The sequence below is a fragment of the Pelophylax lessonae genome, assembly GCF_965119305.1.
Source record: "Pelophylax lessonae genome assembly, chromosome: 13".
Classification (NCBI taxonomy): Eukaryota; Metazoa; Chordata; class Amphibia; order Anura; family Ranidae; genus Pelophylax; species Pelophylax lessonae.
The window spans coordinates 66,811,946-66,825,626 of NC_138780.1; the positions used below are offsets into that span (position 1 = coordinate 66,811,946).

At 43.8% G+C, this 13,681-nt stretch overlaps 1 protein-coding gene across 3 annotated transcripts in view; it reads left to right on the forward strand.

Moving 5' to 3' along the window:
- Positions 1 to 13,108, forward strand: part of LRRC71 (leucine rich repeat containing 71) — a 96,436-nt gene extending 83,328 nt beyond the window's left edge. For all 3 annotated transcript variants that reach the window (XM_082275085.1, XM_082275086.1, XM_082275087.1), the window contains 3 exons: positions 4,959 to 5,067; positions 7,551 to 7,672; positions 12,976 to 13,108. In XM_082275085.1, the coding sequence (XP_082131211.1) occupies positions 4,959 to 5,067; positions 7,551 to 7,672; positions 12,976 to 13,089 (345 nt within the window). In that variant the 3' untranslated portion in view covers positions 13,090 to 13,108. The remainder of the gene's footprint in view (positions 1 to 4,958; positions 5,068 to 7,550; positions 7,673 to 12,975) is intronic.
- Positions 13,109 to 13,681: the final 573 nt, after the last annotated feature.

The window sequence follows — 13,681 nt, forward strand, 5'->3', positions numbered from 1 at the left end:
CAATTTAAAGCAGTGTGCGGCTTATGGTCTGAGCACTGACAGGCTGAACCCCTACCCCTTCAACCTCTGCAGCAATTCTGGCAGCACTCATACGTCTATTTCCCAAAGACAACCTCTGAATATGACGCTGAGCACGTGCACTCAACTTCTTTTGGCCGACCATGGTGAGGCCTGTTCTGAGTGGAACTTGGCCTGTTAAACCACTGTATGGTCTTGGCCACCGTGCTGCAGCTCAGTTTCAGGGTCTTGGCAATCTTCTTATAGCTTAGGCCATACTTATGTAGAGCAACAATTCTTTTTTCCAGATCCTCAGAGAGTTCTTTGCCATGAGGTGCCATGTTGAACTTACAGTGACCAGTATGTCACTGGAGTGTGTGAGGGCGATAACACCAAATTTAACACACCTGCTCCCCATTCACACCTGAGACTTTGTAACGCTAATGAGTCACATGACACTGGGGAGGGAAAATGGCTAATTGGGCCCATTTTGGACATTTTCACTTAGGGGTGTATTCACTTTTGTTGCCAGCGGTTTAGACATTAATGGCTGTGTTGAGTTATTTTGAGGGGACAGCAAATGCACACTGTTATACAAGCCGTACACTCACTACTTTACATTGTAGCAAAGTGTCATTTCTTCAGTGTTGTCACATGAAAAGATATAATAAAATATTTACAAAAATGTGAGGGGTGTACTCACTTTTGTGAGATACTGTAAGTATTCACAGCCTTTGCCATAACAGTCAAAATTGAGCTCTGGTGAATCCTGTTTCCACTGATCATCCTTGAGTTGTTTCTGCAACTTGATTGCAGTGGCATCTCCAGCTTTCATATTTTTTTTGGGGGGGGGGGGGGACAGGGACAAAAGTAGGGGGGCCGACAAAAAATGCAATATATATTTATTTTTTTTCCCAAGAATAGAATGCACTCTAGAGGTCTTGTTACAAATTCACCTTTGTTTTGTTCATGCAATATACAATACAATTGAGCGTCAATGTTTCAATCTGACTAGGGACTTTTATCAAGATGCTAAAAAGTCCCTAGGCAAATTTCCGAAAAGGAAGCTGGAGATTCTCTTTAACATAACCTATAGACAAAAAATTTGCATTATGAAGGGCTATCAAACGCATAAACATGAAATATTCCGAACACTTTGTCACAATCCCTGACAATGGGCATCAAAAAGGCAAAAACATGAAATATTCGTGACAATGGGCATCGGTGCAAGAAACCATAGGGGGCCACCCTGACCACCCCCACCCATCGGTCCCGGGGGCCTTCCCTGTGTGCATGGTGTGCTTTCCACTGATCCAGGGGGCCTTTATTACTTTCCCACAGCAGGGCTCTTTCACATGTTCTGCAGTGGGCCTCCTTCCTGACATCTTAGCCCCCCCATGGTGGTGGAAAGCAAGGGATATGTCACCAGCAACCAGGCCCTGGTGTTCCACCACTGTGGGGGTTCCCAATTTCCTCTTCCTGTCCTGCCCCTGCTATTGACAGGGCCAGTCCAGTGTCTGTCTTCATGGCAGCGCATTAGGATCCAGTGCTGGTTACATTATGGGGCTAATGGGCAAATGTGCAGGAGAGCTGGCACTACAGGTTGTAGACAGCTGTGCTCCCCGCCAGTCCCTAGCAGTGATGACACTGCATAGCCTTCTCTGTTGACATTCCATTTGGATGCAATCTGGGCGATTCTCCCAATTGGATCGAATATGTGGACATAAACACAGTATTTAATAGAATCAAAAGTACAATCATTTATATCAGCCATATGCTCAGCAACTGTGTGGGCTCCATTCCAGTAAGGTGGGGGCTCTAATCAATAAAACCACTATCATATTTATTTTTAGATCTGATCGGGAGCATCACCCAGAACACATCCAGATCACCATGTCAACAGAAAAGGCTATGCAGTGTCACAGCTGCTAGGTGACTGGTGGAGAGCTCAGCCATCTACAACCAGTAGTGCTGCCCCCCCCTCCTCCCCGTATGCACCCATCAGCCCCATAATATAACCAGTACTGGGTCCTAATATGCTGCAGCTGCTGCCAAGGAGACATAATACACCAGATTGGCGTTGTCAATATCAGGGGTAGGACAGAAAGAGGAGGCTGGAAACCCCCCTGGTGGCCGAACACCAGGACCTTGTCGCAAGTGCGACCCTGGTAGTTCTGGCATGGGCTCAGCTGGAGGATTCCCCCATCCACCTTGAATGTGTAGATGTGGGGATTTAATATTTTTTTCGTCAACACAATAGTTGAGGTCTGGTTCACACTGATGCGGTGAGGGAACTGCTGCAATTCCTTTCCCGCAACGCATCAGAATCGCAGGCAGTTCACACTGTGCTCTGCAAACCACTGTGGGTGTCAATATTAATGATCAAAGTTAATGATACCCACAAATTGGTTTGCAGTGCGCACTGTTTAAGCCGATGGAATTGGATCATATGGGTCTGAACACCCTTGCGATCCGATTCCAGTGCAGAAAAAAAAAAAAAAGGGTCTTGCACCTTTTTGGAGCGGATTCAATGCAAATTGAGCCATACACAATGTATGGTTCAATTTGCATCGCACTGAATTTGCATGTCTTTTGTACAGGAATCTTGTGCGATTCAGTGTGAACCCAAACTGAATGAAACAAAATCCATGCATGGGCTGCCTTCTTAAGGCTCCATGTACACGGGACGTTAGAAAAAAACGTGCTGCAAAGCTAGTTCTGACGCCGGGAAAAAGCAGCTGTTAAACTTGCTTTCAGTAGCTTTTTCCATTGGCGTTATTGCACGTTTGGCCACGTTGCTTTTAGCAGCGTTTTTTCTGCCTCCATTCAAAATCAATGGTTCCCTATGGGAGCCTATTGATTTGAATGGAAGGCGCACCGCAAGTCGGATCAGGAGGATATTTACATACACTGCCTTTTATGGGGTGAATGGGTAGGGGTACAGTGTACCCCATACCCATTCACATAGGGAGGGGGTCCAGGATCTGGGGGGCCACCCTTGTAAAAGGGGGCTTCCAGATACCGAGAAGCCCCCTGCCCGCAGACCCCCACAACCACCGGCCAGGGTTGTGGGGATGAGGCCCCTGTCCTCATCAACATGGGGGCAAGGTGCTTTGGGGTGGGGGGTGCAGAGCTCCCCCTGCCCCAAAGCACCAACACCCCCCCATGTTGAGGGCATGTGGTCTGGTATGGTCCAGGGGGGGTGGGGCCGCTCGCTCGTTCCCTCCCCCTTCCTGCCCTACCGGGCTGCATGCTCGGATAATGCTCTGGTATGGATTTTGGGGGGGACCCCGCGCCGTTTTTTTTCACCATTTTTGGCGTGGAGTTCCCCCTCAAGATTCTCACAGCGAAAGTCGCACCGCAAGTCAGATCATCCTGACTCTCAGACCATGAGAAACAAAATTATCTGGTCTGATGAAACAAAGATTGAACTCTTTGACCTGAATGGCAAGTATCATGTCTGGAGGAAACCAGGCACTGCTCATCACCTGCCCAATACCATCCCTACAGTATGGTAATGGCAGGGCAGCATCATGCTGTGGGGATGTTTTTCAGTGGCAGGAACTGGGAGTCTAGTCAGGATCAATGGAAAGATGAATGCAGCAATGTATAGAGAGACATCCTTGATGAAAACCTTCTCCAGAGCGCTCTGGACCTCAGACTGGGGCAGAGATTCATCTTCTAACAGGACAACGGCCCTAAACACACAGCCAAGATAACAAAGGAGTGGCTACAGGACAACGTTTACAAATGTCCTTGAGTGGCCCAGCCAGAGCCCAAGCTTGAACCCGATGGAACATCCCTTGGGAGATCTAAAAATGGCTGTGCACTGACGCTCCCCATCCAACCTGATGGAGCTTGAGTGGTCCTGCAAAGAACAATGGGAGAAACTGCCCAAGAATAGGTGTGCCAAGCTTGTAGCATCATACGCAAAAAGACTTGAGGCTGTAATTTGTGCCAAAGGTGCTTCAACAAAGTATTGAGCAAAGGATGTGAATACTTATGAACATGTGATTTTTTTTCATTTTTTATTTTTATTAAATTTGCAAAGATTTCAAACAAACTTCTTTTACATTGTCATTATGGGGTATTGTTTGTAGAATTTGGAGGAAAATAATTTAATCCATTTTAGAATAAGGCTGTAACATAAGAAAATGTGAAAAAAGTGAATGTATGTGAATACTTTCCGCATGCACTGTACAGTAAGTATACATATGCCATACTCTAGCTGTGGGATTGCTGTGGGCTTGCTGTGGAAGTGGAGAACCACAATAGTAGTTGCTGCTATGGCAGTGATTGCTGATGTCTTCCAGATCCTGTGTTGAGTGGTTACCTTGCCTTATAGTAACCACAGGGGTGGTTCACGTGGCACGGTTGCCTTTCACAGAAACAGGTGACATCACAATCTTCGTCTCGTCCAATCAGAGAATATTTTGCATGCATTGAGGAGAATATAAGGCATTTTGCTGATGGAGGTTTGCTGAGCAAATGACGCTCCAAGGGTACTATGCAGCTGGGCAACCCCTTAGCATGGGACCAGGAAGACAGCGACTATCTATAGTGGCAACTACTGAAGCGACTCTCTGCTTCCACTGTGGTCCCACAGGTATGGCATATGCCTATTTACATTGGTCCAAGCTGGACCAATGTAAGTATGCAATAAAATTCATACCTGGAGTTTAGCTTTAAGCCCAAGAAGGAGAGAGGGCAGATCATGTTTGGTTAGGTATCTGTGGCCCATGAAAGTGAGCCAATAGTCTGCCTGGAGTGGTATCTTTCACCAATAGCTTGATATCTTTTGAGAATTGAAAAGTTGCCAACAGCAACCAGTCAGATTTCACTTGCCATTTTTCAGTGGAAGCTATAGAAGAAAAGCAACTAACTGCTTGCTATAGGCAACACTCTAATTCCAGTTTATATAAATGAGCCTCATTGCGGTATGTCTTTTTACTAAATTTCAGCTATCAGAGTCCGTGGAAGTAACAAATCCATTATTGGAACAAGCAGAATTCCGTGATGGGAAAGTGTTTCTCCCAGGAAACAAAGTTCTTATCAGTTTGAACATCTCACGTGAGTTGCAAACAGTACAATACCTTAACCTGGTAATACAGCTCTTCTCAAACGTTAGCAGATTTTCATAGTGAGGTGCAGGAAAAATTCAAAACATTTTTAGGGAGCCTGAAACCTTCTCCTTCCCCACCCAAATTACACTTGTAGCATGCTGGGCTCTGCCCCTGTACAGATGCCCCTTGATTCTGTACTATAAGCTAAGAATTCCTCAACAATGGCAGCCTTCATTCTTTGGAATAGGTTTCCTTTAAAGGGAGCTTTTTCTGAGCTACTGTATGTATAGAGGCTGTCATTGCAACTTGATTCTGAAAATTCTAGTTAAAGCGGAACTAAACCCATATGATTTAACGGTTTTAAAAGATTATATTCCCAGCATTCTGGGAACGCTCACTGTCACATTTGCTGTGATCTCAACCAAAGTGTTAAACCTTCAAATGGCTGGTTTTATAACTAATCACATATGCAACATCATGGCAATGGCAAACCAAACAGAGGTTAAGATCCAAGATTTTGCATCAGCATGGAATCTAGGCAGTTTTGAAAAAAGAGATTAACAATGGAAGCCTACATATTCCATCATCACAGCTTTTCTTTAAATTTGTGTATTATAAACGTCTTGGGTTATAGGGTAGTTAAACACTGCATTTCAGTATGTGTACAGAACACTCCCAACTACCTTAGGTGCAAAGAAGGTCAATTTGATTTTTTTAGCCATTTTAGCAAATAGTAGCAGCTACAGTGCCTTGCGAAAGTATTCGGCCCCCTTGAACTTTGCGACCTTTTGCTACATTTCAGGCTTCAAACATAAAGATATAAAACTGTAATTTTTTGTAAAGAATCAACAACAAGTGGGACACAATTATGAAGTGGAACGAAATGTATTTGATATTTCAAACTTTTTTAACAAATAAAAAACTGAAAAATTGGGCGTGAAAAATGATTCAGCCCCCTTAAGTTAATACTTTGTAGCGCCACCTTTTGCTGCGATTACAGCTGTAAGTCGCTTGGGGTATGTCTCTATCAGTTTTTCACATCGAGAGACTGACATTTTTGCCCGTTCCTCCTTGCAAAACAGCTCGAACTCAGTGAGGTTGGATGGAGAGCGTTTGTGAACAGCAGTTTTCAGTTCTTTCCACAGATTCTCGATTGGATTCAGGTCTGGACTTTGACTTGGCCATTGTAACACCTGGATATGTTTATTTGTGAACCATTCCATTGTAGATTTTGCTTTATGTTTTGGATCATTGTCTTTTTGGAAGACAAATCTCCGTCCCAGTCTCAGGTCTTTTGCAGACTCTATCAGGTTTTCTTCCAGAATGTTCCTGTATTTGGCTCCATCCACCTTCCCATCAATTTTAACCATCTTCCCTGTCCCTGCTGAAGAAAAGCAGGCCCAAACCATGATGCTGCCACCACCATGTTTGACAGTGGGGATGGTGTGTTCAGGGTGATGAGCTGTGTTGCTTTTACGCCAAACATAACGTTTTGCATTGTTGCCAAAAAGTTTGATTTTGGTTTCATCTGACCAGAGCACCTTCTTCCACATGTTTGGTGTGTTTCCCAGGTGGCTTGTGGCAAACTTTAAACGACACTTTTTATGGATATCTTTAAGAAATGGCTTTCTTCTTGCCACTCTTCCATAAAGGCCATATTTGTGCAGTATACGACTGATTGTTGTCCTATGGACAGAGTCTCCCACCTCAGCTGTAGATCCCTGCAGTTCATCCAGAGTGATCATGGGCCTCTTAGCTGCATCTCTGATCAGTCTTCTCCTTGTATGAGCTGAAAGTTTAGAGGGACGGCCAGGTCTTCGTAGATTTGCAGTGGTCTGATACTCCTTCCGTTTCAATATTATGGCTTGCACAGTGCTCCTTGGGATGCTTAAAGCTTGGGAAATCTTTTTATATCCGAATCCGGCTTTAAAATTCTCTACAACAGTATCTCGGACCTGCCTGGTGTGTTCCTTGTTCTTCATGATGCTCTATGCGCTTTAAACAGACCTCTGAGACTATCACAGTGCAGTTGCATTTATACGGAGACTTGATTACACACAGGTGGATTCTATTTCTCATCATTAGTCATTTCGGTCAACATTGGATCATTCAGAGATCCTCACTGAACTTCCGGAGAGAGTTTGCTGCACTGAAAGGAAAGGGGCTGAATAATTTTGCTTGCCAAATTTTTCAGTTTTTATTTGTTAACAAAGTTTGAAATATCCAATAAATTTCGTTCCACTTCATGATTGTGTCCCACTTGTTATTGATTCTTCACAAAAAATTACAGTTTTATATCTTTATGTTTGAAGCCTGAAATGTGGCAAAAGGTCACAAAGTTCAAGGGGGCCGAATACTTTCGCAAGGCACTGTACATATTATAATGGTATCGAATTTTTAATAGCAAATTTTAAAACAAAAATAAACCATTATATTGTAATTAATGTAAATAATCACATGGATCCTAATGTTTTATGGTATTCTCTTCAGGGAACAAGATTTCAAAGCTTGGCCTGAAAGGCTTTCTGACAGCAATGGAGACCCAGATAGAGGAGACAAAGTCCATTCCTGGTACCAGGAGCCATACAGGACTGTTGCGGCTGGCTGTGGGGGTGAGAGACCTCTGTTCTGTATAGCTGTGGTGAATAGCTTCCAACTTTTCTTCATTTGGAGTACCTGTCTCTCCTTTGGAATCAAATCAAACTCTTCTTCACTCCTCAGTTGTCCCTCTTTTCAGTTTTATGTATAACCTGCTCCAAAAATATGTATTTTTTTAACTAACACAATTATCATACCATACTGAACGATTCGCAGTTCCTCTAATTGATTACATTTTTGAAAAGCCAGTATGATTTTAAGCAGTCATGTTTGTTTATTAATTCTTTGTGGCCTGCTAACTTATCGTGTTGCAGGTAGAGTTGGGCGAACGGTTCGGCCCGAGCATGAGTTTGGGCCAGAAATTGGTTGTTCGCCTGTTCGAACAATCAAACTATCAGGGCATTCGACTGTTTGCTCGGCCTGCCAAACGACCACAATGCACTGCACTTCCACAAAGAGCATTAGAATCCCTGATTGGCTGAAGCAATGAAAGCTTTGCCCAATCAGGGCACAGAGCATTTTCAGAGAAACCTTAAGGATTTAGAGAAGATCTGTAAAAAAGAGTGGACCAGAATCCCTCCTGAGATGTGTGCAAACCTGGTCACCAACTACAAGAAACGTCTTACCTCTGTGGTTGCCAACTAGGGTTTCTCCACCAAGTACTAAGTCGTGTTTTGCTTGGGGATCAAATACTTATTTCACTCACTGAACTGCAACTTAATTTATAACATTTGTATCATGTGTTTTTTTCTGGAATTTTGGTTGATATTCTGTCTCTATCCTTTAAAATACACCTATGATAAAAATTATAGACCCTTCATTTCTTTGTAAGTAGGCAAACATACAAAAACTGCAGGGGATCAAATACTTATTTCCCCCACTGTATACTTTGTAGGGGCGCTCTTTTAAATAGATAGGCATTTCATTTCATAAAGAACTATTTTTATGTAATATGAATATCCAAAAATGGGGACTCCCCATTCCAGCCAAAGGGGGGAAGCTTTTTTGTTAATGTCTTTCTCCTCTTGAAATATCAAAAATGGGGGGTTGCCCTCCAGTCTTCCCCCGTATACTGTGGCAGGCGTTGAAGCTGTTGAACTTATGCCAGACTTTTTGTTGTATGGCTGATTTTGGTCCCTTTACTGGCCTCTCCAACTCTCCTCATTTCCACTAGTTGTGAATTTAAGCTGGTTGTAAGCGGTCAACAGCTCCACCACACTCGCCTACTGGGCTGTCCCTTCGCTCACCTTCAGCTCGGTTGAGCCTCTGCCTCGGGATCCCGCCAACTCTCTCTCCTCTCCACTTTGGCTCTCGTCAGTTCTCGTCAGTGTTTCTTGCTCCTGATCCTCGGGTATTCCTACTCGGCTATGCCACTCACCACTCCTGCTTTCAGACGCTGATTATTTCTGCTTCTCCCTGTCCTCCAGTTCATCCCTCCATATGGAGTCCCGCTCCGGGCTGCCTCAGGCATCCACCAAGAGATCTTAGTGGGTAACTCTCATGGTGAGGAGTGAGTCTTGTTTCTTGTCCATGGACGGGTCTCCTGGCGTTCCTAGCAGACGCTCTCTGCCGACGCCATGTTCAGGCTCCACTCCCTCTATTGTGAGTTTGCGCAATTTTAAAGCGTGACATGTTGGGTATCTATTTATCATCATCCTTCACATTATACAAAAAAAAAATATTGGGTTAACTTTAGTGTTTTTTTTTTAAAACGCGTTTGAAAATTGCTGCATAAATACCGTGTTACATAAAAAGTTGCAACAACCACCGGTTTATTCCCTGCTAAAAAAGACAAACTGAGTTGGGATGGCTGATTGCAGGGGGGTATTGTACAAGTCTTATGCCTAGTTACTCCTGTGGAGATGAAGTCAATACCCATTGGGGAAGACTGTATGAGTGGGCGGCGACTGTCGGAGGACGTAAGAGAAAATATGATTTTTACATGTAGAAGAGGAGTGCCAGAATAGGCCCGGTATGGAAGTAAACCTGTGAGGATTGTCATGCTGTTCCTGTGGCTGTATAAAAAGGCTGAACTCCCGTTAGTTATACATATTTAGAATCAGTGAGTCATTGTCAAATGAAGCCAGGAACAGGACACCAGGGCCTGCACCTTTAAAAGTTAAGCCTACAAAGCATGTACTGAGTCATTCAGTACAGGTTACAGGTTACAGTTGGGAAGGGTGGGGGCAGAGTGTTGAGAAGCAGTAGCCAGAACAATAGATTCAGGCCACGACTATGATTTTTCAGTCCTGGCACTGCATCCTGATAAAGCTTACCACTTCTGGACCGGAAGGTTTTACCCTCTTAATGACCAGGCCATTTTTTGCGAAACGGCACTGCATTATTTTAAATGACAATTGCGTGGTCTTGTGACGTTGTACCTAAATAAAATGTAAAGACCTTTTTTTTCCCACAAATACAACTTTCTTTTGGTGGTATTTGATCACCTCTGCGATTTTTATTTTTTGCGCTATAAAAAAAAAAAAAAAGCGACAATTCTGAAAAAAACAAAACAAAACATTTTTTTACTTTCTGCTATATAACATTCCCAATAAAAAATGTAAAAATCAATTTTTTCATCACTTTAGGCCAATGTGTATTCTGCTACATATTTTTGGTAAAAAAAAATCCCAAGTGTATATTGTTTGATTTGCGCAAAAGTTTTTTCGTCTAAAAATTAGGGGAAAGATTTATTTCATTTGCATTTTTTTTATTTATTTTTATTAGTAATGGCAGTGATCAGCGACTTTTAGTGAGACTGTGACATTGCGGCGAACAGATCGCACACCTAACTGACATTTTTGACACTTTGGGGGGGGGGGGACCAGTGACATTACTACAGTAATCAGTGCTAAAAATATGCACTGATACTGTACTAATGACACTGACAGGGATGGGGTTAACACCAGGGGTGATCAAAGGGTTAAATGTGCCCCTAGGGGGTGCTTTCTAACTGTGTGGGGGATGGAATTGCTGAATGAACACAGAGACCTGTGTTTCTAAACAAGAGGAACACAGGATCCCTGTGTTCATTACCGAGAAAATATCTCCACGGGAAGCCATCGCGGCTGCCGGACCCACTGATGGCTCCCCCTGTGGCCAGTCGGCCCATGCACCCCCACTAGCGGTCCCACGAAAGGACGTACAGGTACGTCGTTTCATGGGGCAGAGCCAACCTGCCACTGTATAAGTACGGCGGCTGGTCGGCAATCGGTTAACGCATTACAATCTGACCATATAAACTTTGTACAGCAAAAACATGTCAAAAGGGGACCTACCTAATCTAATCCATCAGCCAGGCCCCTGAACTACATAGTTGTTTGTTGGATCTAAAGGAGAAAATATCATCAGATTGTACAATGTAACATGTAGTGAGCTGGGCTGGGTTCACACAGGTGCGATGTTATACATTGCATGTGATTCGTACCGCACTGCTGTGCAGATCACATGCGATGTCTGTGCGATGCAAATTCAGCCATACAGATTGTGGCTGGGTTCACACTGATGCGATATTAGACATTGCATGTGATTTGTACCGCACTGCTTTTTGGATCACATGCAATGTCTGTGCGATGCAAATTCAGCCATTCAGATTGTATGGCTGAATTCGAATTGCATTTGCACCAAAATGGTGCAGGACAGTTTTTTTGGTCCACACTGGAAACGGATCGCATGGGTGTTCGCATCCATGTGATCTGATTCCTGCACCATTTGGAGGTTTGCACTGCGATCTGCAAACCAATCTGGGGATGTCATTAACTTTGCATTGTCACCCCAAGTGGTTCGCAGAGGTAAGTGAGGACCTGCGCTGGAATCTCGCTGGTTCCTGCATCGCCTATATGTGGACCGGGGCTAAATGGCTTAATTTGCATCGCATTCGCACCAAAATGGTGCAGGACCCTGTGTTTGGTCCACACTGGAATCGGATTGCATTGGGTGTTTGAACCCATGTGATCTGATTCCTGCACTATTTGGCAGTTCGCACTGTGATCTGCGAACCGATCTGGGGGTGTCATTAACTTTGCATTGACAACCCCAGTGGTTTGCAGATGTCAGTGTGAGCCGCCGACACGTAACATGCGAAGCGGGGACCTGCACTGGAATCGCGCTAGTTCCCGCATCACATATATGTGGACTGGGGCTAAATGGCTTAATTCACATCTCATTCGTTCCAAAATGGTGCAGCACCCTTTGTTTGGTCGGCACTGGAATCGAATCACATAGGTGTTCACACCAATGTGATCCCATTCCTGTACCATTTGGCAGTTCGCACTGTGATCTGCGAACTAATCTGGGGGTGTCATTAACTTTGCATTGACACCCCCAGCTGTTCGCAGATGTCAGTATGAACCGCTGGCAGGTGACATGCAATGTGATGCTGGAACCCACACTGGAATCGCGCTAGTTCCCGCATCGCATATATGTGAACCACGACTAAAGGAAGACATATACTTAGAATCAACAAAAGTCTATCAGGTTATTGAAGATAGTAAGTGGATCACTTTAAGTCTCCATCACAGGGCTGTTTAACCGCAAACAAGCAATCCCAATAGCAGGAATCATCAGATTCTTGTGTCTGGAATGACAGGTGCATGTGAATAGCGGCAGCCTGTACACAGTATTGACAGCAGTTGTCACTGTTCACAAGTGGCCACACACCAACTTGCATTTAGGCACAGGTGTCTAAGCCTGGGTGCATCTGACTGTGTCCATGGGCTTTCCTACCCATAAGAAGTCAATGCGAATGCAAAACCCACTTGAAGCAGTTCAAAGGCAGGTCAGAAGAATTTCAACTGCCGATCAAACCCACTGTCAATGAGTTCTGATTGGCTTCCGAAGCATGCAAATTGATGCCATGGACACATGCCCAATGCCCAACACAGGCCTTTTTATACAACTTTCTCCCTAGAAGAGATATTTCAGAAAACTCTTCAGCACAATACTAAACTCCTTCAAATAAAATACATGCGTATTAGTGGGCTGCTGTTGACACCTACTAGGCCTATTATGTAAATTGGAAGTATCCCTTGCATGTATAGAGCTGTGTACAACCACTAGAAATATACAGCCCCCCCCCCCTCATGTAATAATACACCTGACAGGCAGTCTTTGTAGCCCATATCAGCCATTCTGCTTATCCCTTTCTTACCCTTTACCAAATGGGAGACTGAAAAGAAAAATGTAATTGCTTTAAAATGCACAGACTAAAAGTCATTGATAAATGGGGCCAAATGTGTTTAGATATTATAATTGTAAGGTTTCCAGTATGCAATACAATAAAAAAACTTCCCAGTCAACAGTAATTCTTTATTTCCAGAACAACAACTTTCCTGCCGACTGTCCAACTTTATTGCGCCTCCAGGAGATCCTGCTGCCCAGAGATCCCATACCGAAATCCTGCAAATCTTCTGAAGAGGAACAACCGATGTGATCAGATACAAGGTGCATGGCGCGTGATCAGTGGAACTGGGAGCGATTGCTGGACGTCAGAAACAAGCTCAGAGAATACCAAGTTTTAAAGTGAACCTGTGCTTCATTGTAAAGTTTTGCAGTAAAAGTTCTGCTTAACAGTCGATACCACAAGATGCCTTCTGTTACCTTCACCTAAAGCGATACTAAATACACTGTTTAATTTACATTATCCCTTCTCTTTCTGTATGTGGATGATGGCACTATATTTTAATACAAACAATATCTAAGTACCCTTTTTCCTAATCCATATACAGTTGTCAAATGACCCAGCTCTTTCCCTGCCTGTCTGTAGGGAGCTTCTGCTACTAAACTGCTACTGGTCATAGTTTCAAAATAAAATAAAAAAAACAGACTATATCAATAAGCTGCCTTAAAGCTCAACCTCATCTTTTGATATACTTTACAACTTGGCCCTATTTCCCTCACTAATATGTAAGGCCGCTGGATGTGTGGTATAAACTGGATATAGCTCCAGGTTCGAGCCAAGACTTCCAGTCATACCCGAAACACAGTAGAGTCTATCACAGCAGCGCTCAACCATTCAGAGTAAG